Source organism: Serinus canaria, chromosome 2, assembly GCF_022539315.1.
Source record: "Serinus canaria isolate serCan28SL12 chromosome 2, serCan2020, whole genome shotgun sequence".
Taxonomy (NCBI): Eukaryota; Metazoa; Chordata; class Aves; order Passeriformes; family Fringillidae; genus Serinus; species Serinus canaria.
Window position 1 is genome coordinate 47,189,683 of NC_066315.1, and position 27,847 is coordinate 47,217,529.

At 42.0% G+C, this 27,847-nt stretch overlaps 1 protein-coding gene across 1 annotated transcript in view; it reads left to right on the forward strand.

The window, feature by feature from the left end:
- Positions 1-27,847, forward strand: part of EEPD1 (endonuclease/exonuclease/phosphatase family domain containing 1) — a 62,561-nt gene that overhangs the window by 17,842 nt on the left and 16,872 nt on the right. Inside the window, exon 2 of the mRNA XM_050970717.1 lies at positions 15,463-15,514. Coding sequence (XP_050826674.1) covers positions 15,463-15,514 — 52 coding nt within the window. The remainder of the gene's footprint in view (positions 1-15,462; positions 15,515-27,847) is intronic.

Below are 27,847 nucleotides of genomic sequence, written 5' to 3' on the forward strand. Positions count from 1 at the left end.
CATCAGTCCCACTGAAGTGATTAATGTGTCTGGAAGCCTCAGTACCCTTTAACGTGTGCTGCACATCTGCAAAAAACTGGAATGCTGAGCCAAGGTGAATGGAAAGGAGAAATGGCTTCTGCCTCCAAACCCATTCTCCTTTCTAAGCCTTGAGTCATGGAGCAATAAACAGGAAAAGGAATGAAATCACCTTTTTGATGCTGTGCAGGTATGCTAGAGTTATGCCCTATTAAAAGTTCAGTAAACTCTATTAACCTTTCTTACACTGCTAGGACTTGCATAACATCAGGAACTTCTTTCCCTTGCAGTAGTACAGAGGCTGTGTGGCGTGTGTGCTATTTTTCTCTTTTCTCTGTAAAGCAAAAAAGGCATGCTGGTTTTCCTTAACCAAGGGAGATAAGAGAACTTCCTCTTATTCAGTCCTGTGGCAATGCAATCCTAACCAAATACTATCCAGCTGAATTTGAGCATGTGGAGACATCTGCCTTTGGCAATTTTTATTTTTATTAGTGAGAGAGAGTGAGAGTCAATGTTTCCTCTCTTTCAGTGTGAATCGTAGTAACCCCTAAGATGTCTGGCTGGATCCCTGCCTGTGCAGGGTTATTTCAGTTCAGGCAATGCACACTGCTGCAGCTCATGGCAGGCTGCATCCACTCACAGGCAAAGCGCCTTAAATCTTTGCCCTACACACACTGTGTAGCACAAATAAGAAGATGCTGAGAATCATGTGTTTAACAAAATCTCCTTTCCATGGCTCTTTGAAGAGCTTTAAAACGATTTTTTTTTTAAATCCCCAACAAGCTCACAGTCTTTAAAATTATAAGGATTTGGGATTTTACTTTTAAGTTTACCTGTACCCTCTCTAAAAGAAAAACCTTTGGTGACAGAGCTGACACAGCAGAATCGTGTTTATTGTCCACTATTATGCATCTGGTAAAGCGGATATGACAAGTTCTCTTTTCTTGAGACCTTAAATCTTTCCTTTTTTTCTTAGTGGATACTAGAAGGTGGATGCTAGCAGGATACTAGCAGGTTAAATAGAATTCCTCCATAGATGCAGTCCTCTGCAATTTTTGTAACAGTCATTTCTACAACTTCGCATTGTTACGAAGTTGTATGTAAGGTTACATACCTGCATGCTGGCTGTGCACTGCAGCAGCTGTGACAGTTTGCAGGCATCAGTGTTTATTAAGAGCTCTAAAATAAAATTAATGACCCTTTCCATCCTCCCAGCCTTTGTGATTTCTTAGGTGTCCTGCTTTTGGTTTGAATTTTTGATTATTTTGGCTTATTTTGTAAATAGCATATGGTCATTTAGGATTAAGCTGCAGCTGTTCAGTGCTTGGGGATTTGTTTGATGCCCTTTAAGAGAGAGACAGTCTCAGACTTCTGTTGCTTAACAGGGCCTTTCTGAGAAGAAGACTCTGACACTTCCTGTTGCTGTCCTGTTCTTCTAAACTACCACTTGTCATCCACCAGGTTTTTCCTCTGCCTCCATTATTAATCCTCTAAAAAACAGAGCTTGCAATTTGTAATCAAGATTATAGCTAGGAGCTATTTGACTAAATTGTGGGGGGAGGAAGGGGGGCTACGACAAAAATCAGAGGAATGATCCAAATAGTGAAGAGTAAATGCTGAAGTAATGAATAATGCATTAATGCTGTCCTTAAGTGGGAAGTAGGAGCCCTGTACACTATATAATTAGCACTTATATAACATGTATGCATTCCTGCTCTGTAAAATGTCTAAAGGAGGAACAAAAACATGAGGTGGTCTAAGTGGAGTAGACTGTGCCTGGGAACTGTAGCCACTCTGGGTCAGTCCCACCTCCTCTCTGACACCATGCTGGATGGGTGCACTCGCTTCTCTGTGGCTTCAAGCGCATTCTGATCAGTGAAGAAGAAGCAGCACATGTCCCTGAGATCTCCCGCTAGCTTCTTGCTACTCTTTCTCAGCACCCAGAGCTGATCCAGGTTAATCTGGGACCTTCGTGTCTGCCAAGTAGATTGGCTTCACTTAACCAGCTGCTGAATGCTCAGCTTGCTGAGCAGGAGTGGTGACTGCTCAGGCCGTGTTCTCTGCAGTTGCAGGAGACAGCCAGACTATGCCCTGGCTGTTTGGGCCATCGCCGCTCGCTGCCTCTGTAAAGAATGTGCAAGTCCACAGGGAATGGTGTATGGAGACATTAAATTACACAGGCAGGAGAGCTGCTGTGTGGTGGGAACGTGGCACGGAGTGAGATTTTCTGGGTGGTCACCTCTGGCATTTGATCAGTCCTGCTCTGCCTATTGAGGGAGATAGAGCCGTGTCCTACGGCCACCAGGAGAGTGGATGTGGCCAGCGTGGTGCTGGGAGCAGGGTGCCTGGGCAGTGCTGTTGTGTTTCAGCCTGATGCTGCTCTGCCTGGCCTTGTTCAGCTGTGCTGTACTATTCCTTATCAAAGTCGGGCACTTGGAGACTGACACTAATTCTCATTTGTTTACTTTTTATTTTTTTCAACACTGACAAATGCAGGGGTTCTGTTTGACGTAAACTCATGACTCATGCTCTTGAAATTGCAGGAATTGCTCTGGAAATTACATGGGGTTCTGGCTTGTTGCTGTTCTGCCATTCACCTGGAGTTTCAGGAGGCTCCACTTTGATGGCATTCCTCTTGAGCTTCCACAGAACATGGCTTTTCCTTAGGACCAAGGAGAAACTGTAAGCTGCCATGCTTCTGTGCCCAGACCTCTGCTGCAGGGAAGCATTTACTAGGCAGGCTGCTGTGCACAGTGTTTCTGCAGACATTGACCAAAAGATCTGCTTTTGTAACAGTGCCAATTATTACAGGCAATATAAGCTTCTGTGTGTGTACACATATAACACTCTTGATTTGAAACTTGCTATTCCACAATTTAAACTCTCAGTGATAACTTCCATCACAGAAACTTAAGATTTTCCCTCTTCTCTAGGAGAAATAGATCACTTTAATGAGTCTCCTTAACTGATGGAGTTTGTCCTGATCTCAAAGTCATAAGATACTAGAACAAAGAGGCTGCTGTGATAAGTGAATGTAAAGTAACTCAGCTGTGCTATTTGCTAAGCACATTATACAACAAGGGGAAAAACCTTCTGCTGTGCTTTATTCAAGGAAACTTTTAACATGGCACATTAATAAACCCATGCCAGAAAATCCCACACAGTTTAGGACCTAAGCAGGAGCTCAAATAAAGGATTAGTTGCCCTCCACCTACCTTATTCCTGGGGTGTGACTGATTTGACTGTGGTCTCATTATTGGTGAGGCATCCCTTTTGTGTATCTTTTGGTCAAATATTTCACAACAGCATGCCATCTGCTGTGGAGGGCAGCTTCAATCTTGACAGCAGGCTGCAGCCCAGAGAGCCTGGGACCCACCAGAGGAGATGCTTCTATGGACAGTGGTGCCATCCTGTTATGAGAGATGAGAACAGCAGGGAAAGTGGGAAAACCCTTTGCCTTCCTTACCATGTGTCTCTAAAGAATCTGGCACAAGCTACTGTTGGGGCAGGGGAAAGAAAACATTACTTGACTCCTGTATCTTGTCAGATAAGCCTCTTCCTTTGTCAACAAAGACCGTTTGTGGCAGTAGATATTTGCCATGCAGGATAATTATCCTTTATGATGAGTAATAAGTTATTGCGCTCTATAACAGTGTGTAATTTGAGACAGTGGCCACTGTGACAGATGGTAGCCCTTGAATCCTGAAGACCCTGAAGAAACTCAACTGTGTCAATGGAGCCTTGTGAAGCTCGAATGGAAGCCCATAGCTCAGCACTGCAAGTAAAATGACTCCCTGCTTTACTACAAGAGGGCATTTGGTTGGCTTGGGATCTTTAAAACAGATATTAAAATAAGCTTCCTCACTCAGAAGCTGGTGCAGCACTGGAAGATGTTATCTCAAGGTCATGGTGTCTTAGTGTTTTAGAGGTTTTCAAGACTACAGCTGACCCCATGAGAGCCCCATGTTGAGGACACTGCTGCATCTAATGGTCTCTTTTGACCAATGTTCCTGGGTTTGTGGCTCTGCAGTACTGCTAGAGACAGGCACATGGGATTTGGTTCGTAGGAGATTCTTCTCTTTGCCACCCACTGTCTCAATGAATTTTCTGAGAAGCAGTGGAAAAAGTGAAAGGTAGCAGCCTGTGGAAATAGGCCATAGTCTGCCTGGCTTCATGTTTGCATTGCTTCTACTTTCTTTTTGCACGGTCTGTCCCTTCTGCTTGGTGTAACTCTGCCAGCAAACTGAGCAGAGGCTGGTTTGAGGACTGCTGTTGGCTGGGAGAGTGTCGACTCAGCCAGTTTTTCTGACTTTGAGAACCGAGGACGGATTACATTTGCTCCCGGATTAGAGTTACAGCTATGTGATGCATCCACGGGAGGTTTAAATCCCAACCTTTCCGTGTTACTCTGATACTCGGAGCACAGGCTATATGTGGTTGTGGCTTTTGGCTAGCTGGAGGCTTAAGCTTGACATAACCCTCATCACACTTCAAAGTCATTACTGAAGTACAAAACAACTGGACTGATAGAAAGACCGTCTGGTCTGTTATTTGGGTTAAAGTTACATAAATGGCACTCCAAATGCCCCGTAAGCAAAATTCTCTTTTCTAGTGCAGTATCATGTGATGTTGTAGATGAAGCTGATAGGATAATTTTGTTAATTAGCTCTTGAAAAGAAGGCTTTTAACTTCTTACCCTTTTTTGACGAGTAGTTTTTTTTTATCTAATTTGTGCTTTCTGTGGGCTCTTGCAGATGCAACCTCCGTATTGGCTGACTGTTGTTTTCTGGCTACAATTATTTGCATTTCTGGCAACCTAAGAGCATAGTGTTACATCAGTATAAACAAAATTCTTTATGGCTTAACATCAACACTACTTGTAAATAATAGCGCAGACTGACAGAAGGCTGAGATGTTTTCTGTGGCTTTTCTGACATTTAAAGGCTCGGGTGCATGCAAGACGGAGGAGTGTCATCTTCGCTGGTATGCAAAACTTGGGTTTTCTGCCTTTGCTGCCTCTGGCCTGCTTCTCTTCACAGTTTTCTATTTCTTCACTTTTTGTTTTGGACTGTTCAATTGACCTCTGTTTTAGTAGGATGAGTATTCATGTTCATTCAAGCTTGGGTTGCTCTGTTTTCAGTAACCTTTGCGTGGGCTAGCTGAGTGACAGTTTTGAGGAATTCTCATCTATTGTGACCTTTCCTTCACCATCTGGGATAGATGCTGTAAGGAGAGCACCCCAGTTGTTGGCAGTGGGTCCTGACGCCATCCCTGTGTGTGGAGCAGCAGATGGCTGTGCTGACTGACACTCCATTGTGTTGACATGCGGACTTGATAGTGTTAGGCTAGGCCTGCACTGGAGACTTTTCTTGGAGTAGTAATGCATGAGTGTTATCGTGTTAAACCCACATTTTCCCCCCTCTCACAGTGACAAGATCTCAGTCACCTTGACAAAGTCTTTGGATGCCTGCTCCTTGCCCTCGCAGAGCACTGGTGTCAAGGTCTTGTCACCAGCTTCCCAAGCACCACTATAGGAATACAGGTGGGCTGGCTTTTGGCCACAGAGTGGGAAGTCCTTTAAACATAAGGGCTGTCTGCTAATACAGTTTCTGCTTTGTTTCCCACCTGTTATAATGATGCGCTTCCTTTTAGCTTTTTTGTCAAAATGTCCTTGAATTTGTAAGACAACCTAAGCTGCTCGTGAAAGAGCCATGGAGAAAAGTGCACTTGACCAAAGCGCTGCTCTTGGTTTCTGTAGTGCTCCTTTTCCCTCACCACAGTGCCTCTCCTCAGTAATTTTGTAGGATCTCTTGGAGCATTTCTTGTGCACCTTCTTCTGTTTTAATACCCAGTGTTTAGTGTCTTCCAGCACTTAAACAATTCCATTTTGGCACAAAGTCTTTGATGCGCGTATGAAATGCACAATGGCTGTGACACTTTGCCAGCCTCTTGGAAGAGGGAGACGGCTCTTGAGGGTCAATCTCTTTCTTAAGAGTGTGCTGTAAAAACCTACAAAGTTCTGTATCCAGATTCAGCCAGGAAGCTTCAATACTCTTTGCACAACACCAGGATAAATCTAAGTGGCACTCAGATGTCACCAGCTGATCATAGTTGTACTGCCGTAAGGCTGACATTTGCTCTTGAGAAAATTTTTTGCAAAGCAAACTGACTTTCACTGTATTCCTTAGTAATGATTTTAACTGTGTAAACTCATTTCTCTGAGATGAGGCTGTGCATGTATGGCAAAGTAATACTGCCTTAAGTTTCTGAGGCTGAATGAAGGGCCATGACGAGCTTTCACATGAGAGCTTGATAGCATATGGTTCATGTCCCTAACGGAGAAAGGGATGTGGGCTATTCCAAATCACATTTTATTTTGCAGGGACACAGAGGCATATTTTTAAAGTACAGTCCCAATTAACCACTTTGCCTCCCAAGGCCCCATAATTTTGCTGTAAGCTTTGTAATTCATGGCAGAAGGGTAGTGTGGTGGTGTGCCCTTTCCAAGCATATCCATTTATTTAACTAGAAACTACTCAGTTTTTCCACTGCTGCTGTAAGGCAGGATTGGGTGGGAGAAGGTGCTCTTTCTGGAACTAAGAGACTCTACCCCAGCAGGAAATGATTCAGAAAATCTAGAAAAACAGCCAAATGCCAGGGACTACATACACTATAACATAATGCCTATATTTGGAAGCTCTAAGTCACCTTTGATTTTTATGACCTTCTAAATTTTTGTTTTTAGTGTTGATCTCCTCCCTTGTTGGACAGATTTGAATAATTCAGTGCAAGTTAAATAAGCTGTTCATGTCCAGTTTAGTGACCCAGAAGAAATCAATGTTGCCACAGACACAACATTCTCTGTGAGTCTTTCTCTTCCTGCAGAATTATAGGGAAATGGGCATATTTTGAAAAATTAAAAAAAAAAAAAATCCTGTGACTGTGGACATTATACAGAGGATTTTTCCCAACTCCGAAACAATTGAGCATAAGGTGAACTGGTTTGGATGAAGACATTATTGTTCTTAGCTAAATATAATAAGAAATAAACTACTGAGGAGGAAAAGTGCATTTTAGCATTATATGAATTAAGCCAAAAAGCAACTCCCCCCTTTTTTTTTAAATGCAGGCAACTGATTTTGGTTTGCTGTCTGTCAGAAGGGAGTTGCAACAACTGGTGTAATTTTTTTTGTGCATAAATATAACACACATGCACACGGATGCGCCACTTGCAGTAGTACTCTCTTCTGTTGCCTGAATTATCATGTAGTGAAGTGTTTGTCACAGGAGCCATCAGTGAAGGTGGAGGTGGAAGTGGTGACAAAGAAGCCTGCTGGACTGTCAACCTGAGTTTTGAATGATTTTGGGAGTTTGGCTGCATTGCCACTGCATGTACTTGGTTCCTGATAGTATTTATGTGCGGACAAGATTGTTGTTTGTTTAGTATAATTTAATATAGGTATTTGATTTACTGCTTCTTTATTCATTAGGTTACTATTTTGTAGTCGTTATGTTCCTGGCATCCTGGCAATCTCAGGCCTTTTGTGGTTTCATCTCATGCGTTTGGGAATTTGGGACATATTTTCAGCTGCCTAGTCTATTTTAAACTCTCTTTTAAAATTAAAAAAAAAAAAATCAACAAATAACGGGTTAGAACAGATTGATCCTTTTGAGCCATTTGCCTAATTAACCTTTGCCTCTCAGGAATCAGCTTTGATTCTGTTCAATCAAGTGCAATGTATCCCAGCCCTTAATAACCAGCATTTCTTCTGAGGACCTTGGAAGCCTTCCCTGACTTTTACTTTTCTAAATGCTGCCACTGTCTTGGCATTGCACCAGTTTGCAGAAACCGAATTGGAAAAGGACAGGAAAGAATAATAACAGGATATCAAGAGAAAAGGCCGTAGGATGGCCTCTAACTTAGTCAAGTGTTTCTGAAAAGTACAGTTAGCACAATGCTTGGGTCTTCAGTACTCTGTACCTCAAATGCAGATTTATGAACCTAATAATGAAAGAAAGGACAGTATTTATGTGTGCATTGCATGCACCCAAAGGATGACCCTTCTGTGACTTCCTCTAGTGTAAAAGTTTGAGGGAATCTTCAGAGAGACTTCATACAGGTGGAAATGATGTCCTCTTCTCCTCCCTTTCCTGAAAAAAGGAAAGAATTAGGCCCAAGATCTGATCCTCTATGTGGAGAAAGAGGTAAATAGGACTCTTCCCAGTTGCTCCTAACCTACTCTCCCTTATAGAACCCCTGGAATTTGCACCTGAAAAAGCATCACTGCCTCACTACTCAGGAGACACCTTTTCTGGGTAGATGGATAAGAGTGATGTTTTCTTAGCCTCACAGAGATTCTCTGAGTTTTGAGCAGCTCCCCTCTTAATTTTGCTGAGTGTGACCTGCTCTGCTTACTGATGTAGTGAAGGTCTGTATGCACAGCAGCATGGATTTCATCCATTTGGAAATAGCTTGGGTTGGGTGTTTCCAAGGAGGTGGTCAAGAAGGCTTCCAGGTCTCATTATACATGGGCATTCACGTGTTTCCTGCAGTTGGTTGTGGTTTGAGTCATTGTGAGCATGTTTTATTCCCTCCCAGAATTCTAGGAAGAAGTTTGCTGCCTTGCAGCCTTTTTGGTTTTTCTCTCATGCCTTGGGAATACACAGTGCTCAGAGTTTATGAATCATCCTTCTGTCTCTGCAATGATACAGCTGCACTGAAACCACAGCATCAGCTGAGCATAAATCAGATCCTCAGTGCAAAGTTCATATGTCCTGCAAAGTGATGGCTTTGCTGCAAATTTAGGGCAGAGATCAGCAAGTGGAGAGCGTCCCTGAGTCCAGGAAACCACTGAAATAGGAAAGGAAAGAAATGAACTATTTCAATTGCCTTCTGCCTTGTAATGCTGCTGTTCTCCCCCTTCAACTCTCAGTAGTAACCATCCATAATTCATGTTTTTCTTCTTCTAGTTCCATTACAGTTTCCTTTCTCCCCGTGACAAATACTTCAATCACTCACATAATGTAATAGGATCCATGAATGCAAACATCAGGGTGGGAGAGTTTGTGTGGCCTGCACTGCATTGCCAATTTGCTTGATGGATTTTGGCTTCTCTGCTCCTTCCATTTACTCCTGATTCCCTTTCCAGCTGCAGTGCCTTGATCTGCTTTTTGGTTTCAGACCATGCTGCAGGCAAATCAGCAATGACTAGACATTGAAGAATATCTGCTTTCATCCCAATGAGAAAGATGCAAAAAAAAGTAGCCCTAAATAAATTTGCCTATATATAGTTGTGTAGATATATGAATGTTTCAAAAATTATATCTAACACATATATGATCTGTTTTATGTGTATCTGTAGTATAGATAGATACAGATACATTTAATATGTAGGACATTCAGCTTCCTGATTTTATCATTATTTCTTCTTACTGTGGATACATTTTTTCCTGAGAATCTTCCAACATATTTTGTTGTGTCATTAGCTGGCAGTTAGTCCCAAAGCAATATGGCATGGTATTCCCATCCAAGCCCTTAAGCTTACTTCAGAAACTCTCTGGTGGCTTCCAGCAGCCGTTAAGATGTGGCACTGGGCACAGTTTTTCCTTCCATTTAAGGAGTGATTGAGAAGATGCAGATGCTTTTATTGGAAAAGGAGAAACTGGGGATTTTTTTCCTTATCCAACTTCACAGGGATAGATGAAGGAAGTGTACGAGGCTGAAAGTCATTGAGCATGCTTTTCTTTCCTCCTTCTGCTTTTGTTTTTATGAGGGTGTGAGTAAACAGGGTCTTGGGGGGAAATGACTACTTTGTAAATTGGCTATGCCAGCAAAAATAAGATATATTTTACAGTGTATGCATTGATGAAAGCTTAAAAGTTGCTCATTCAGTGTGAAGGCATCCCACTTGGGTGACCCGTTGCCCTGGTCAGTGTGGGCAGCCCCAAAAAAGGAGAGGCACAGATCCCTTTGCAGCCCCAGGGTGCTCAGACTTGCTGCCCCCATCATCCCACTGTGTTTAACTTAGTCTGCTAAGTGCAATTGGTGCTATTGGTGGGAGTCTGCTGTTCTTTTACCTACCCTTGTGCAGGGTAGTCATCACAGGGGCAGACAGAGTCAGGAAGAGAAGACTTGGGTCCCATTAGTCATTAGCAGTGAGGTCCAGCAGCAGGTCTATATTTAAAACAAACAGTCAAACACCAAAAAATACCCACCTCTGCTCCCTCTATACACACTACTGCCCCCCACATTTGTTTAAGCCACAAGATCTCTGTTTATCTGTGTTTGCCACTTTTGGGCTGTTAGCTTTCCCTGCTCTCCATCTATTTCTCTAGGAGTTAATCACAGCCCTTGACCTCAGGCTGTTGACAGCAGGGACCACCACAGCCCTCTCAGGGAACACCTACATGCATGGGGTTCTTCCCCAACTTTATTGTTACTTGCCCTATTGTTACTCATCCAGCAAATGCTGAAAGAAAAACAGGGGCTGTGGTGTGAATGGTAATGATTGTGCCCTTTCAGCAGCACAAGGGGAGACTAAGGTGAGGGGTGGAGAGAGCAGGCAGATGATGGGGAGTGCTCCTCCCAGGTACCAGGTACCATTAGCACAGCTCAGCTGCATTTTATTTTTTCTTTCTTTTATTAGTCCAACTCTCACATTTCATGCCCATCTCTTAGAGCAGAATAGATTTATGAGCAAGGCTGGTTTGGATAGGTTTGCAGATACAATTTTGACATACAAATTTGGTGGCCCAAGTGGTTTTGTCCTGTTCTTTTTGTTAGCTAACTCACACATGTGTGTCTGTCAGTAAACACTTCAGTTACATGCTTTCATGCTCTACTCTTAGATATGTAAGTGTTCCATAAAACTTCACCATGGGCCATAATATGTTTGTGGGATCTTATCTCAAGAGCAAAGAGGAAGAGTTTGTAAACCAAAAGGATGGGAGAAAGGAATTATTTAATGTTGCTCAAAATGGTTTGGGATTGAGTGGTTTTTGCATGGGCTATTTGTAATAATGTCTGTGAGTCTAGCTGAAGCAAGATTTGGTGCAGCTGTATGCTGAAGAAGGTGACAGAAAAGCAAGAGGAGTCAAATGGCATTTCTCAATGTTGTTAACTTTAGGCTTATGCAGTGGCTGATAGAAAGCATGAGGGTTTCGGAAAACCTCAGGCCTCCAGCAAAGGTATGTAGTTGAGCTTTTGTAGGGCACCGCCGTGAGGCCAAGTGTTCGCTTAAATGCTTCACTGAGTCTCTGATTCCTGAACTTAATGCTTCACATTTTCCTCACTTTCTCCTCTTTCCCCTTTGCTCAAAATTACCAGGTTCTGCACTGAATGGAAGCCTCAGCTCCATGCTGTGCTCAGCTCAGCAGAAATAGGTCACTGTGCTCACTGATGCTCTGCTCTGGGGACCCTCTCTCTTGATAGTGGCAGCCAGGTGACCTATGTCTGTAATGGCTGCAGTTCTAGTTCTGTGCAGGGGTGGTCCAGAAACTGACTGTAATTCTAAAAACCTTCCCACCCCTAAAGCACCCTTCAAGCTGATTTTGGAGGAAGCAGTTTCTCTTCCTCAGGTTAAGAACTGAGGTGCATTCTGCATGGATGGAGCTGGGATCTGCTGTGTGTGGCAGTCTCAGACCATCCCATCTGTCTTGCTGCAGAGCCATAGGTTCACTGGTTTGCAGGCAGATGACCCTCTAGTGGTTCTTAAGAGAGCCCCAACATTCCCCACTGCAAGAGCAGATGGGATTTTGTGGGTAATGTGAATTCAAGCTGGGAAGTGAAACTCAGTGCAAATTAAACGCGGTCCTGATGGCTCAGGGTAAACAGGAAGCCATCAGCAGGCAAGGGACCTATCTGCAAGTTTGCAGCATTGCAAAAGGCTGCCAAAAAGACTTAAATTACTCCTGGGTATGTGGGATTAAAAAGAGAAACCCAATGCTACTTGTTTTTGAGTAGGAAGACTTTGAGGAAAGGATTTCAATGATACCCTGAGGTGTAGAAATGTGTTGAAGCTATAGGCATTTGCTCAGCACTGTGACTAATCTTCTGGAAACCAAAAGGAATTCCCTTAGAGGAGAATGCCGTGCGTCACCCATGGCCAAAAAAAGAGGGAGTCATGTTTCCTTGACAGCACATCATGTTTGCATATTTTCAGTGCTGGAGGAGAGTCCTTCATCCTGATCACTGCATGTTTTCAAGTATTTTGAGTGTGCCTGGGGTGCCAGGATATTAATTTCAATAGCTTTGTTTAAATAGATCATGTAAGTAATTCAGTCAGTGATTATTTATAATAGAGTTTCATATTCAAGCAGAGGCATTTTCAGTATAGTTACTCATATTACAGGTTTCTTAGCCAGTATATTTTAAAGCTAGTAAATTAGAGCAGACTCTCCAAGAGCCATTAGGTTTTTTTGGGAAATATGACTTTTCTACAACTTTATTCATGAGCTAGTGTTTGCACAACACGGGTGAGGATGAAAGAAATAATGCCAAGGATATACATAAACAGAGTTGTACCTAAGTGTTGTATTGTAGACTGCAAGAGCTTGGGCTTCAGCTTTGGCTTTTGGTAATTATTTGCATTTCATTTGAGGATTTTTTAGTTGGAGACTTCCTCCCGCTCTCTCCCCCCAGTTACTGTCTGTATTCCCATGTACTTTGAACTCCTTGGTGAACCAAAAAGCTACGAACAGCAAATGAAGTTATGAGCTGCTCTCAGTGGTTGTAAGATTGCTGATGTAGTGCCTAAATAAGCAGCCTGAAATCTTTTTGAAGCATCAAATGCCCAAAGCAGCAGCCTTGAAAGAAGCAGAATTTCCAAGCTCACATTGCATCAAAGTAGCACATACTAATGTTGCTTGGAACTGCTGGAAGAAATAGCAGTAAATAACTGGTTATCAAGAGCAATTTTCCAGGCTGTAATCCAATGGACAGAGAAAGCATCTGTGATGGTGCTTTAGGAAAGAAGGATCTTGCAGCTGATACTTGTGTTTGCACATTCCTTTTGACCAAGAAAAAATACCAGAGGTATTTTCAGGTGTCACCTGAGGAGAAAAGAGTAAAGTACTAGGCAAACGTTGATCTCTTAATTTGTAACAGCAGAGGAAGTCTTTTTCTCTCCAGGAATCAAACCAATATTGCTGCAAATCATGCATCTTCTTTGAACTGAGATTTGATTCTGACCCTGCATATGCAGGATCTCTGCAAGAGGTAAACCCTTTGTATGGTTTCTTCACCTCTGAACGAGGGTACAGCATCTCCATAATATAATGAAACAAAGTAAAAAGATTCCTGCTTCCTGTTTCATTACTTGCTTTTCTATGACTAGATACTTTTTTAAAAATAAGTACAGAGCAGTTGAAAAAGTTCTTGTGGGGCTTTACAGGTGTAAATGGGAAGGAAGGTAGGTTTTTACACTGAGGTGATGACTTTTAATGAAAGTGGTACTTGCTTTTAGGGCACTCTACATCTTTCTTCTGTAGCTATTGAGTGTCAGATAACTCACATATAACGTTCTAGAAATAAATCAGTCAACTGGTAGAAGCATCCGCAGCCTTGACTGATTTGATTAAGTAATCAAAAAGAAAAATACAACAATAATTTGCATACCCCCAACCCATGTATGCATAGACTTGAAGGCACCTTTGCAGCAGCCCAGGTGGCTGTGAGCACCCTGAGTGCATCCTGTGTGTGTTAGCCCACCTCCCTCTCACCCGTCCGGTGTATTTCTCAAGTGCACTGCAACAGAGGTGAGTAATCCAAAAGGTGACTCCTGAATTCAGAGACAAGTCTTAACTGTGGCTGCATTGTTCCTGCTGGGTTATTGGACTTTGTTCTCCAAGGTGCATCAGCTAAGGCTCCTTCTGAGTTGGGCACAGCACTGCAGTGTTTTTTAAATGGAACAGCCTTCTTTCCTTGCTGCCCAGCCCATCTCTATTTTGCATGCTGGCTGAATTGCAAAGAAAATTATGTTAAAAATACGTTGTACTGGTTTTGTACTTTCCCTAACTGCCTTCCAGTTCAGCTGAATTTGTCTATGTGCAGCCTAGTGTGTTCACCAAACAGTAACACCAAATCACATGTCCCCTGCTACCACAGTGGTTGGGCTTTAATGGAATACCTTTTTCATTTTTCTGATTATCCCAATGTTTTCTGAACCATCTCCACCCTCTTTGTCTTAGTAGTAATAGTCTCTGCAGACTAGAAATGCATTGTCTGTAGCTATTTTATAATTCATTGGGTATAGGCTTTTTATGATACCTTGAAGATACTGAAAGCTGGAAGTCCATTAAAGTGAAAGCACATTGGTGTTTAGGGATTAGGCTCTGAATACCTGCAGTGGGAAGCCATAGAAAGACAGGACTAGCACTATGCTTTGCCAGCTGCTGTTGCAGGATGGATGTACATAATTAGCATATAAGGTATCAGTGGATGCTCAAGAATTATGCAATATTGCTCTGAGGTTTTGAAAGGCTAATAAAACTTTTTGTATTATATCCTTTGGCAGGCTTGTATGTTGACTATTCACACCTTCTTGAATATGAGCTTTTAACTGTACTGGCTTTTTAGTGTGTCTATGTGCAGGGTGGTGAGAGTAATTTAAACAATATTTATATGCATCATTTGATTCTTCTATTGCCATAAAAATGTTTTTGTATCCCTGGGTAAAGGAAATTATCCTCTGGAGTTCAAGGATAATATATTAAGTGACTGGGTTTAAGACTGGGTAAGGGAAGTGAGCCTGTGGAGTAGCAATACAGGTGTAGAATCCTGTTTGAGTGGATCTCATAACCCTGTTGAAGTGAATGAAATTCAGTGTGCAGGATTTAGCCCCTAGAGGTAAACTTAGAAAAGATTCAGTAGGTGAAGAAATTTGGGATTGATTAACAAAGGGCATTACAAGAATAATAATTGAGGATTACCTTTCTACTCTAACTTTAAATGGTGCTGCACATTTCCCTCATCTCTCCCTCAAATTTCTTGAGCAAGATGGTCTTAATTAGTGCACCTTATATATAATATTGTGAATCCCTGGGAATGGTCTTTTGGGACTTATAGAAACCTGTTGACACTGAGGAACAAAGCTGACTATAACTGATAGAAATGTCTCAAATATTTTTCTGTGTTTGTCATTCAGAAAATCCTTTGGCGTTAATTTGGGTTATTGCAAAAGTAATGATTGTTGCAGTTTCTCTATAAGGCAAATTCAGATACACTTGTAACTTGGAAACCAAAAAATCTGCTTGCGACAGCTAATTCAAGGCAAACAAAGTGTCATTGTCTCTCTTGCTTTATTTTGTTTCATCATGAGCATTTCTTGTATTTCTTTTTTCTAGAGAGAGTATAAAAACAGCGCTGCAGTTCTGCTGTTTCTTCAATTTCTGTAATGTTTGCAGTAGAGTGATTAATTCTCTTTTTCTCTCTGTTTTTTCTTACAGTATCAAGCTTTTGGCTGTGCAGGAGCTGGCTGACAGAGAAGCACTGGAAAAGGTATTTAAAAATACATCTAATGCAATTATTGTAACAGATTTAAACTCTCAATAGCTGTGCTTCCTAACTTCATGGAATACCATGCTGCATAAAATAGGACATCTTCCTAGCTACAGAGCGCTTGAAGGCAGAGGGTCAATGTTTTGTCTAAGCTGACCTTGTGCTTTTGGTGTTTTCTGATTTTACAGCAAGCTTGGGGTAAGCAATGCTTAAAAATAAGCAGTAACTGATAAAATCCAGTGTTGCTCTTCATCCAAGGGTATTGCAAGCACAGCAGGCTCAGGTCAGATACATGGAGGAAATTCTTTACTGTGGGGGTGAGAGGGCACTTGAACAGGTCCCTCAGGGTTGTGGATGCCTCATTCCTAGAAGTGTTCAAGGCCGGGTTGGATGGGGCTTTGACCCATCTGGTCTGGTGAAAGGTGTCCCTGCCCATGGCAGGGGTGTTGGAACCAGATGATCTTTTAAGGTCCCTTCCTACCCAAACAGTTCTATGATGGCCTGCTTCTGGATGAAGAACCAAATTTCTTTCTGCTTTATGATTCTTCTGGCCTGGCAAGTAGGACTGGACTCCCAGTGCCCATACTGGGACCAGTGGTTTCCCTTCACTTTCTACACTAACTCCTTCACCTCAAGAGCAAGGAGCCTGCTGTGAGGCAGCATGAGAGACCTTTTAGCATGCAAAGAAAACAAGTGGATTCTGAGCCCTGTTGGAAAAACTGCTGTCTTAGAGCAGGCATGGAACTGGTCCTGATCCAGGCAGCCCCTCTGTACCTATGAGTGGTGTGACAAGGCTCGGGAAGGAAGGAGCAGCCCGGCCTTGAGCACATCCTTTTCTGTGTGAGGGAGGATGTCCTGCAGTGCTGTGCTCAGGCTGCATCTGCTGGGTACTCTAGAAATAATGAGCAAAACAAGATACAGCAGCAGTGGGTGCTTCAGCCTTGTGCTTTGCCACTGGCTGGAGATGCATTTCACTGAGATCCTCCATACACCCCAGTAAATTCACACAGGGCATCTCTTCACTGGGAACTCTGATTCTGACATGAAGAGGTAGATTTTGATAATAGGCAGTGACACAGGACTGTGCAGAGACATTGTAGTTTTTTACACGTGAACAAGACACGGTTCTCAACCACTCATTCTGCAGATCAGGTTGTTCTTAGCAAATTTTCATTGTTTGCAGCAGTCAGATTCACTGGCCCCTCACACCCTGTACCCTTCCAACCTTTCCAATGGACCTGTACCTCCCTTTGGCCCAAAGCCTCCAAAAACATGGCCTGGCAAGGTTAAGTGACCTCAGCCTGGTGGGAATGGCAGTTTGAGGCATTGTCTGGAGCGCTGCAGGAAGCTCTTCAGAAAGAGCTCAGGCTCAGAAAAATGATCTTTCTAAATTGAGCTCTCTGAATATTTGATATCTGCTTTCATACAATGCCAAGCTTAAAGAATTTAAAAGGCCAGTTTAGCCCTATGGAAAATAACAGGCTTGAATTATGTAAGTTCAAAGAAATTTGCTGTCTTTATTTTTTTAAATACAGGAGGGGAAAGAAGCTCAGAGAACAGAACAAAATCCCTTGTCAAGCCTGCTTGCAGAGTCAGGTTTTGAGAACACTGTGCTGAGTTTTGTATTCTTTATTTTTCAGCATTATACTGCAGGAATACAGAATAGTATTAAATGATAATTTTTTCATATTTATTCTAAGATGGGTTTTTCTGGTTTTCAAAGGGAAGTTTCCTTTAAAGTACTATGGACATGATAACTTAAAACTGGTTTTTTTGTGTAGGACACTTTCCAGGCTGTCGTAGATGGTTTTGAGCTTTGGAAACTTTCTTGTTTCTAAAATTTGCTACCCAGCTTTGAAAGTGTTCTTATACATTTTTGACACTTGCATGGAATCCTGGAGTGAGCAGAAGCCCCCTGCTGAACAGACTTAGGGGCTGCAGATTAGCTCTGTGAAATCAAACCACATCAAATTGGGTGCATGTGCAGCTCATCTCTTGACGACCAGGGCCACGGTGCAGTGTCATAAATTCTTCTGGCCATGAAAAACACAGGCAGACTGTGAGGTGAGGCACATGAAGCCAGTGGACTGTTGGAGCAGGCTGGGAGAACTTGCTTGAACTGTTGGGGTCTTGCTTGCTGGAAAAGGAGTTTGTGCTGTTCTGTCTGAGGTACTTAAGTATCTTTAAATGTTTCTCCCACCTTGGCTATTGAAAATGAACTAACACACTGTGAGAAGCTTTGTGTCATGCAAAAACTCCATTTGTTTAATTTCCTAAATCCCAATGTTTTGGCAAATTGGGCCAAAATGGCCCTTTAAGCCCAAGGTCTACCACACTGGTGGCATTTATGCCTGGTGTTGCCAAAACAGGAGGGATGATTGGCAAGGTTTAATTACAGCCTGTCCTGGACTGGGACATGCTGGACCCTTGGATGCTGCTCATGAGCTGGTTTGTTTTTCTGGGGTGCCACAGTCTCCTGTTAGCAGTACAGACAGGGTGCTGCTTGTGGAGCTGAGCCCCAGCACCATGCTTACTGCTGTTAGGAGGAATGGGAAAATAATAATTTATTTCAGTGAACCAGGCCACATAAGAAGAACAAGAGCCTTTACCTGAGAAAATTCTGGATCAGAGGTGGGTTTGCGTTTGTTTTGGCCATAGCCTGTCAGATCAATCCGGCACAGGCTCCACGTGAGTGGTCTTGCAGGCAGCTTAAAACCAAGCCCGTGCTTACCTGTGTTTTGTCCTACCTTCAGCCTCCAAATCAATGTGTTTGCTTCCCCCTGCCCCCTCACTGAGCTTGCCCTGCTGCTGTGGGATTGCATTGCTTACGTGCCTTCCTTCAGCAGTGCTGCTGGCATTTGCCGAGGGCAGGGAAGAACGCAGATGGCCAGATGCCATGGGAGGGCTTCCAGCCATGCCAGCCTCGTCCCCACAAGGGTTCAAGGCTGCTCAGCCTTTAGGAAGAAGTATCACAGGCACGCAGGCTTGTTGGTGCCGAGTCCTGTATGGAACATCTCTTCCTCTTCCAGAAGCACAGCTCTGGGAGGCACTCCCAGCGACACTCTTGTCCCAGTGTGTTTTGGAGTACTTTACTTTATCTAATTTTGGCAAGTCCTTAATTGCAGAAGAAGAATTCCACTTGCCAAATGGTAATTGTATTTATTTGGGGAAGGGGAAAAAATAATTCTCCCAAGGAACATGCTGTTTTTATAGTTTAAAAATAAATCTGTGTAAGTAATTAGGTTGAACTGCCTAGCCAGGTGACATTTCTCATAGGTAACTGTTTTAGAATTTAAATTCGCAGCCTTTTTCAATAGGCATGCATGTACACCAAGGCAATGTTCTCATTGGTGCTTGATGCCATTAAGTTATGCAGGAAGAGTCATCCATCTTACAAGAAAAATAAAAATATTCTTTGCATTCTAAGCATTTTCTCCTGCATCTTTCAGGTGTTAACAGGGGCTCTTGAGTTAATTTCTGCTTCAGAGGTGGGTTATAGAGGAAATAAATAAATTGTACAATTCAATAATCCCCCAGCAGCTCTTTAAAAGGTAAGCCTGCTTTGTGAGCAAGCAACAGTAACCCATTATTTTCCTATTTGTGTATTAAAATGTAAATGCATTTGCTGTTACTCAAGATGACAAAGGACTGTTCACTTGACTCCACAAAGAAGTTTGTTGGCTTCTCAGTCTAGGAAATGCAAATCATGTGATTCTGATCTGCAGTTTGTGAAGTGTGGAATTCACTTGCAAAGTGATGATTGTTCTGCCTGGAGTTGGAAGAGATCTACTTAGATTGCTATGAGACACACTATGTGGGCTGAAGGACAATAGGAATTGGGGTGAGAATTTTGATTTTGTTAAGGAATGATGTTCTTGAAGTTGACAATGACTTGCAGCTTGAAAATCAGTGTAAGTTACACAAGTTTCACTTTTAAGGTCTGCCTATAAGAATGACAGCTAATTTATGTGAGCTATGTCCAAGAGGTCAGTGAAAAGAAAGTGAAAAGAACAAAACAATTATCAGTAGGCTTGCAGTGTCTGTGTGGGGATTTTCACCTTTACTGGAGGAGTTTTGGAGGTCACAAATCAAGAGGGATTGAAAGTCTTTCACCTGGTGCCTCTGAAGCACAGAATGCATTCTCTGGGCACAAGGGCAGGCAGGCATGCACTTCTCAATACAGGAAGGGATCTCTTCTGTCTGCTGGTCTAACCTTACTTGGTCATCCATTGGGAATTTCTGCTGGAGATGACAGAATGAGAAAACTCTGATCAGCCTTTTCCTCCAGGCAGATTCCCCCCACGCCATTTATCTTTCTTCATATTTACCTTGTTGCATTAAATGGAAAACTTAGCTCTGTAAACAAATAATCTCTGCAATCTGTGCTCTTTTTTTTTGGTTTTTCCCACCTCCATGAGCTGTACTACTGGCTGGACTTGTCTTCCATGATGTGGAATCAGTTTCCTGGGTTTCCTCACCTGTAGGAAAGACCAGATGTCTGTATCTGGGAAATATTTGCTAAATTCAGCCCCTTCCCATCACACAGAATTTTCACACTGTGCATGAGGAATCAGTGAATCACAACTGAGGTGATACTGAGAAGGTGGCATTATTTTACTAGAAGAAATTTAACGTGCCTGCCATTGATCAAAAAGTGGCTTTTGTGTGAGGGAAAATCAGTGACTGCTGTTGCACAATTTTACAGGGTAAGATAAGGCAAAAAGGGGGTCCTTGTTTATTTTTAGTAGCATTGCTCTGCTGGTGCAATTTCAGCTGCAGTCAAAAAGAGGTTTGTAAAATGCTGAGCTGCCCTGTGTGTTCCCTGCTTAGCTGCCTTCTTTTTACACAGCACATGGAGAATTTTAACTAAAAATTTGCTTTTGTTTTCTTGATCCAGTGTACTGTTTCCTCCAGATATTATCAGAACATAAAAAGTATGACGTCAATTGAAGTTCCAGAATTTCCAGTATGAAATGCATCTGCTGGAGGTTTTTATTTATCTTTTGTCTGCTTTTGAGTAGATTGAGCCAGATCAGTGTTTAATCATGATTAAGCCCATTGTAATCTCTGTTCTTTATAAAATCCCTCTCCAAGCAGAGCGGGTTGTTTATTTGTGAAAGGTTATCCCTAGGAGCTTTTCAGTGTTTGAAAGAGAGGTGGTGGTTTTCATTTGCAGGGGTAAGCATAGGCACATCACATCTTGCTTGCATGGATATATATGTGGTTTTGTGTGCATTTGATGTGATTTTTTTTTTTTTTAATGTTGCCCAGAAATGATGTTAGTCTGGGACTGAGTCTTTGTGTGCATATTTTTAATTGCCATAATCCTTCTGTACAGTGTGAACCCTATCTTGCAATCTTGCTTTGGGCTGTTGGTTAAAAAAGATCATAAGGCGATTTGCAACGAATGAATTAGTTGCTGTAAAGGAGTTATATTTACTGCCTGTTCTTAGACCTATCCTTTCCAGAAAGCAGTTGACCCCTTTGAAAATTAAGTACATTTGGATGTCCCCTAGAGTCAGATAAGGAAACAGCAGTCTTGCTTTCACAGATCAGGAAAAGCAGATGTCAACTTGGCCAGTGACTCAATCAGGACATTTGATCAGTTTCTTCCAGCCCTGTCACTGCCTCATTTTTCTGCTCCCCATTTCTAGAGATGATAGCTGGAGTCAAGTCTCTGAGCTGTGGGCTGCACTTCTGCAGAGTTCATCAGCTGATGTAGTTCCTTCTGCCCTGTTCCTTCAAAGCCACCATGGACTCAATGATTGATTTCTTAGAGTAAAAGGAGATTATTCCAAATCATCCCACTGATTTTGCTTCTATTCTTTTCTCACCTTATACCCTATTACTTTACCCTTTTGCTTTCCCACACCTTCCCTGTATTTCCCCCTCTCTCCGTTGTCTTGCTTGTTTACCTGAGTGAAAGTAATACTCAGTATTCCTATAATTTTTTTCAGACTGCACCCCATGGGGTCATGAAATCTCAGAGTGAAGGAAAGAATAGCTGTAATTGGAAAGCAATAATTTTTGGCTGAATGAAGCTGCAAATGCTGTAGCATTTTTTACTAAATGGGTGCCTTTTTTGGCATTAGCATATCTACTCAATTGTCTTAGGAACACTGCAGCTATACTGTGTTTGCTTCTGGCCTTTTATATTTTTCATCCTTTCTGTCCTCTAGGAGGGATCTAGATGGCTGGAAGTTTAAGGACATGTATTGGTGGACCTTAACATTCTGGCCAGGTCTATGATGATTCCAGTAGCTCTATGCTGGAGGACCTGTGACTACTTTATCTTTCCAGGCCCCTCACCTGCAAACTATCAGCACTTGGTCAGCAGCATTGGAACCACAGGCTTTCATCTTCTAGGATTTCTGGTGTCTTTGATCCTGGCTGGGTTCTTTTTCTCTGTAGTTGCATTGCCCACCTCTTTTCTGATGATCAGTGGACTTTAATAACCAAAACACTAGAAGCCATGCTATACACAGCACAGGAGCTACAGAGAACACAAATTCTCTTAAAATGCTGTCACCTTATTAGGTGCCCTCTCCTTCCCTAGAGCACTGCTGAGCCTCTCTGAGCAGTGGTGGTGCGGAGATTGCTTGTTCTAATAGCCTGGAATTTTTTGCAAATCATCTGGTCTTGTCCCTGAACATAAGCCAAACTCACCCAATAATGAAATCGTTCTCTACACTTCCAGAGCAGGGAGAAACAGAAAATATGTGTTTATAAGTGCTGGCAAGTGTTAAGGTTTGGTTGTGAGTAGTAGAAGTAACAGGGGGCTTACTCAGTCCTTTTTCCTTGATTTCTTCTAGAAGATGGTAGAAGGCAAAAAGCAAGTTTAAAGAACAGGAACAGTTTTGAATAGTCAGCAATTTGAGGAAGAGTGTTTTTTGGTTTTGTTGCTTTTTTTTTTTTTCTTTTTTAATAGATTGACATAGCTGCAAGGGTGTTTTAATGTCATCCCAAATAATTTTTGATAGTAATACATATGCTCTCCATGGGAAGCCAGAATCCATGGATTCTGTTGGAGCTTTGGTCAGGGTTGAAGGACAGTCCTGTAGACTCCGTGGAGGGCATGCTAGTAAGGACAGACAGAAAACCATGAATTATTTCTCATGGAAACTTATAAATAAAGAATGAGTTGTTTCAGAGAGGAATCATTGTTAAATTGGGCCCTCTAAATTAAGGGCTGGAGCTGTAAAAACAAAAAAGAAAGGAGTATGATTTTTTAAAAAAATTTTTTAAAGGTAAAATACCATGGCCCAGGCTAACAGCCTGGAAGAGATCCTCCAGATTATAAGCATTAAAAAAAAATAAATTAGGAGGTGAGGCAGATTAAAATAACTTTACAGAAGATGGCACAGTGTTCTGTAGGGTGGTGTAATCAATGCCTGAAGGAAGAATAAATATTTGAGGCTGGCAGTGGTTGTGAGTCATATTAGATGTTTCTTTCTTCCTTGTTTTTGTGTTCTTACCATGGGAAAGAATGCTTGCTCTCAGCAGAGATCAGTTAATCAGTTAGGGAAAACAGTAATACCAACAGTATGAAAGAAATGAAGCCACGAAACACCCAACTCACTTATTATTACCTCTAGATTTAGTGAAATTTTACCATGAAATGGAGGGACACCTAATCTTACATGCTTAAGCAGCTTTCTTTGATTAATAACATTCAAATATTGTGCTTTGCCTGCTCCCTTTGAGTTTTATTTGTTCTTCTTTTGCATTAGAACATTTCCTCCCCCTTCCTCTTCTCCTCTGGCTGAAGGTGGCATGCAGATGAGGAGATTCAGATGATGGCAAATTGATAGAGCTCATTTTGTTTGAGGTGCTTTTAGTCAGTGAATGATCTACTGTTCCTTATCACTTTTGTATTTCATGTTTCATAGGATAGTTCTCTATTTGCTTTCTATACTAAGGGCTAGGTTCTAATAAACTCATTGTCACCTCGTGAAGTCCTGGTAGTTCCTGGGTGAGTAAGGTTGTGTTCACAGTGGTGTCATTTTACACCACGCTGCAGAAATTGATTCCTGGGCTTCATGGGAAAATAATTGACCCAGGATTAAACATAAAAAACCAACCCCCAGGCCCTAAGGAAAAAGGAGAAAAACCTCCGAAACAAACTGAAAACCCCCAACAAAACCCCACAAAAACCCCACCAGCAGCAAACATCTGAAAACCCACACAAAGAAAAAACAAACCAAAACCATGAAAAGGTATTCCCAGGAAGCCATTGACTCCTGGTTGCCCGGTACCTGATATCCAGTCCAAATGGACACATAGTTTAGGTCTCCAGACAACTGCTGCATGGATGCTCATGATTTTGTGATTCTGTGATTTTAGCTACTCAGTTGAGCTGGGTACTATTCGATAACAACATAGTGCAACTCCTTGAACTCACTCAATTTTTGTAAAACCATTGTGGTAAAAAAGATATTTTCACAGTCACCAGAGCTTCTTTTTATTCCTTTTTATATCATGTCAATCCCCTTGGCATGCCATTATAGCTGTTAATGATTATAGTGCCTACTTATGAAGTATAAAACACTGGCTTGAAAAGACTTCAAGAATAAATGTGTGACCATCCTTGATGACCTCTTGAGCCTTAATTTATGAACTATGTTTAAAATAAAAAAAGTCTTTGGAGTATGAAAAGAAGTAGTCAGGAAATGTCTTCTCCCAAATGAGTCCATCCTGCAAAGTATAAGAAAAAAGCTCAGCTTGTGAATGGAAACATGAAAAATTAAGAACCCACAAATGTTCTACATAAAGGCCTGGTAAAATATGGCTGTCCCCTTCCACAGGGAAAGGACAGCATAGATTTCCACCATGCATCTCTGAAGACACCTTTCCATTAAACAGCAAACTAGGTGAAAGATAGTGAGTATTCAATTCTGACAGGAGGCAGCTGAACATCCCATAATTCTTCACTAGTGCCCCCAGCACTAAAAATGTGTTAGTGGAGTTACTGTATTGTCTCTTTCAGTTGTGGTTCTGCTGCTCTGTGTTAAAGGTTCTTCCTTGTCTTCTTTTTGAAGATCTATAAAAAGACACTGTTTTTATAAATAATCATCTTTGTTTAGGATGAAGGTAGGAGAACAGGCCAGTGAATGACCTGCATTGTTGTCCTGGGAACACAGTGTTTAGAGGTGAGCAAAGAACTGGGTGTATGGGCAACAATATGTTTTTTTAATCATATATTGAAAGATTACAACAGTAACTTCCTCTCAGTTAGTCCAGAAAAGTAAGCATTTGGGTGGCTGTGGTGAGCTATAATTCATCTGGGAGGGCAGTGTAGAAACTCACTGTTCTCATAAGTTTTTACAAAGCAAGTACTCAGAAGGGAAAGCAAGTAACTTGGGAGTGCAGACTTAGGCTCCTACCACTCCCCAGTGGATCCTGTAAAGCCGGCCTGACTTAGGAAAAAGTGATCTGATTCCAACAAGTTTGTGTATGGAAACAAACCATCACACACTTTTGATAACTGAGATAATGTTAAACTTATCAGCATAATTATTTCCGGCACATTCCCGAAGCACAATGGGTGAGTAACACAGCAGTGGCAGGAGAGGGGCTTGTGTCCAGCTGGATTCACATCCAGGGGCTGCTTCAAAAGAGAGTCAGGCTCAGATACCTGATGTGGGAAACAATGCCTTCAGTTTGAAAAACCTTCCAGTCTTGCCAAGCATCATTTAGCTGCTGCCTAACCCCAGGGCGCCTTAAATGACGGTCTCCTCTGACGCTTTGATTTGCTGAGAAGTGCCTCTCTGCAGACATGGAATTGCCCACCTCTGAAACAGGCTGAGGGACTGCACCGCTAAGTTTCTAGCCTGTGTATAGTTGGGCTTGAAAAATGATCCTTCCTCATCCTGTCCCCTCTGAGAAGCTCAGTCCTGAGGGTTTCCTTTTTAAAAAGTATAAAGCTTAGAAGTGGTTTTTGCAGCAAAGCTGGGAATTCAGGTCACCACAAGGCTAACGGGGGTGAGGCTGAGGTATAGTGTTTGCTCTGTGGTCAATAACATAGTGCCTGGAGCTGTCATTCCAGAGCTGAGTGAGAATCTGATCTTCAGAGGAAATAAATCCTTCCTCTGTGGGTGTCTGAATTACTGGTGTGCTCTTTAAGAAGCAGAAACAGCACATTTTCCAGGAAAAAATAGTCCTTCTTGAGTTGAGGAGAAAGCCATAGGTGCCTTCAGATGGACCAAGCTCTGAACATTGCCAGATGGTCTCAGGAATCCACTGTCTATTTTGTTGTATCTTTTATCAAGCTTTTGCACATTATCCCAACAGATGAGCTTTGTATGTCCATTGCACACCAAGGTATGTAGAGGTGGTGACTGTGCCTATGGGTCCTGTATTATTTCTGAAGAAAGACAAGGGGTGAATATTTGGTTGTGCTGAAGGGCTCTGCCTTGATTTCACCTCTTGCAATGAGTATATAGAGCTTTTTGAAGGGTGAATTAGGCAATGTGAAGAATGTGGAGGGTAGCAAGAATTTATTTGGCCATGAATCTGGATGTTTTGATTTAGTTCCAGTACAGAAAGGATGGGTAGGTGTTGCCCCAGGTCTCAATGACCCAGTACAAATAGGACATGCTGGCATGGCCAAAGGGGCAGATAAGTTTTCCAGGCATGAATCTATGGCCTTTGCCTGTTCAGTGGATTGATTAGCTTTTTTTCTTTGTCCTAGAATTTTTCTCCCAAACTTTTAAATGTTTTAAAATTATTTACTCAGCTCTAACGTCAGTGTAGAATTCTGTACAATATTGAGAAAGAGAAAGCTTTTTTCATCACAAATATATACATATGGATAAGACTGAAACTGATTCCCTGAAGGAGAGGTTGTTCTCCTTTGAAAACACTTATAATTACCTGCCTATCAGACCCCCATCAACCTTTGTCTAATAGCAATACATGAACACCACAAGCAGTAAAGATGATGCAGTCTTCAATGAAGTCTTCCTGAAAGGGACTGTTTGAATGGGCATGTGAATAATGTCATAACTTAAAATAGTTATGACTACGGTGTCACCCCAGTTTTCCCACATGCTTCTTATGTGGAATGGAGCCAGTGAGTGCATCCTGCACGGCAGGGGATGCACCTCGTTCTCATGTGTGTTTTTTTCAACTGTGTTGCAAACAGGAAAGGGATATGCTTGAGAGAAAGGCAAACAAGCAGTGAAGGCCTGAGACAACATTCTTGTCAGTTTCAGGCTTTAATCGTAATAAGGCTTCCTTCCGTGCTGTTACATTTGGTTATAGGAGAATGCAGATGTCACTAAAACACCTGCTGCTCCTCTGTGTCCCCTTCCTGAGTTGCTCCAGCCTGTGGGAAGTGCATTCAGTGTTACCCAACTGCACAAGTGTGCTGAGCATCCTGGCCCCGCTGTGTCCTTGATCTCCTCTTGACTTGCCTTCTGCTGTCATGTGTGCCTACACCAGGACAACAGTCCTGAAGCCTCTGACCTTTCCCTATCTCAATAGCCAGTACAATAAAATACAGCACCCACAGGTCTCTTCAGCCCTCAGCTCTGCTTTTCCTCCTCACAAACCTGATCTAACAAAACACTCATCTTCTGGAAGTCAAATCAGAAAGTTTTTCTTGAAAACCAACGGTGTTGGTTTCAGGTTCTTGGAAATATTTGTAACATTTCTGATCCTGGCTTACTGGGTCAGGCTTCCTTAGGGTGAGGAACTGTAGCTGTGTCCTGTGGTAGATTGGATTTGGATGATGGGTGTTCAGGTCTGCTTTTTCAATTAGAAATAAACATACAGTCCAGTTGGATGAATAAAGAAATGATAATATGCATTTAATTTTTAATTTATACATTACATAGGAATAGAGCAGGGAAATCAAGTATGGATTAAAAATGAACATTGCCAGATGGTCTCAGGAAGCCACTGTCTATTTTGTTGTATCTTTTATCAGAAATAAATTCCATCATATTTCAGGATGGGATTTTTATTGGAGAGTATTGTGGGCCTTCTCCTCAAGTGCCACTGCTCAATTTACAAGGTCTATCTTAGAGCTCTTCTGTTTACCCTTCCTAGGTGCTCCAAGTCCTTCATCCTGGGAGATGCTCTGTAGCACAAAACAGCCCTTACCTCAAACTGCAAGTGTCTTTCCCCATGGAAAGACAAATCTTTGCTAATATGACATCTACACATAGCTGAGATGATAAGGAATTGATAGAAGTTTCTTACTCATCTTTAGTACTCATTAAAGCTGCTCCCTCTAGTGCTTATTAAAAGAAAAGTAACTGTGCATTTGTGACATCTAGAAAGGGAAAATTTATTCTGTTGTTCTCATCTCTCTTCTCAATTAAAAGGAAC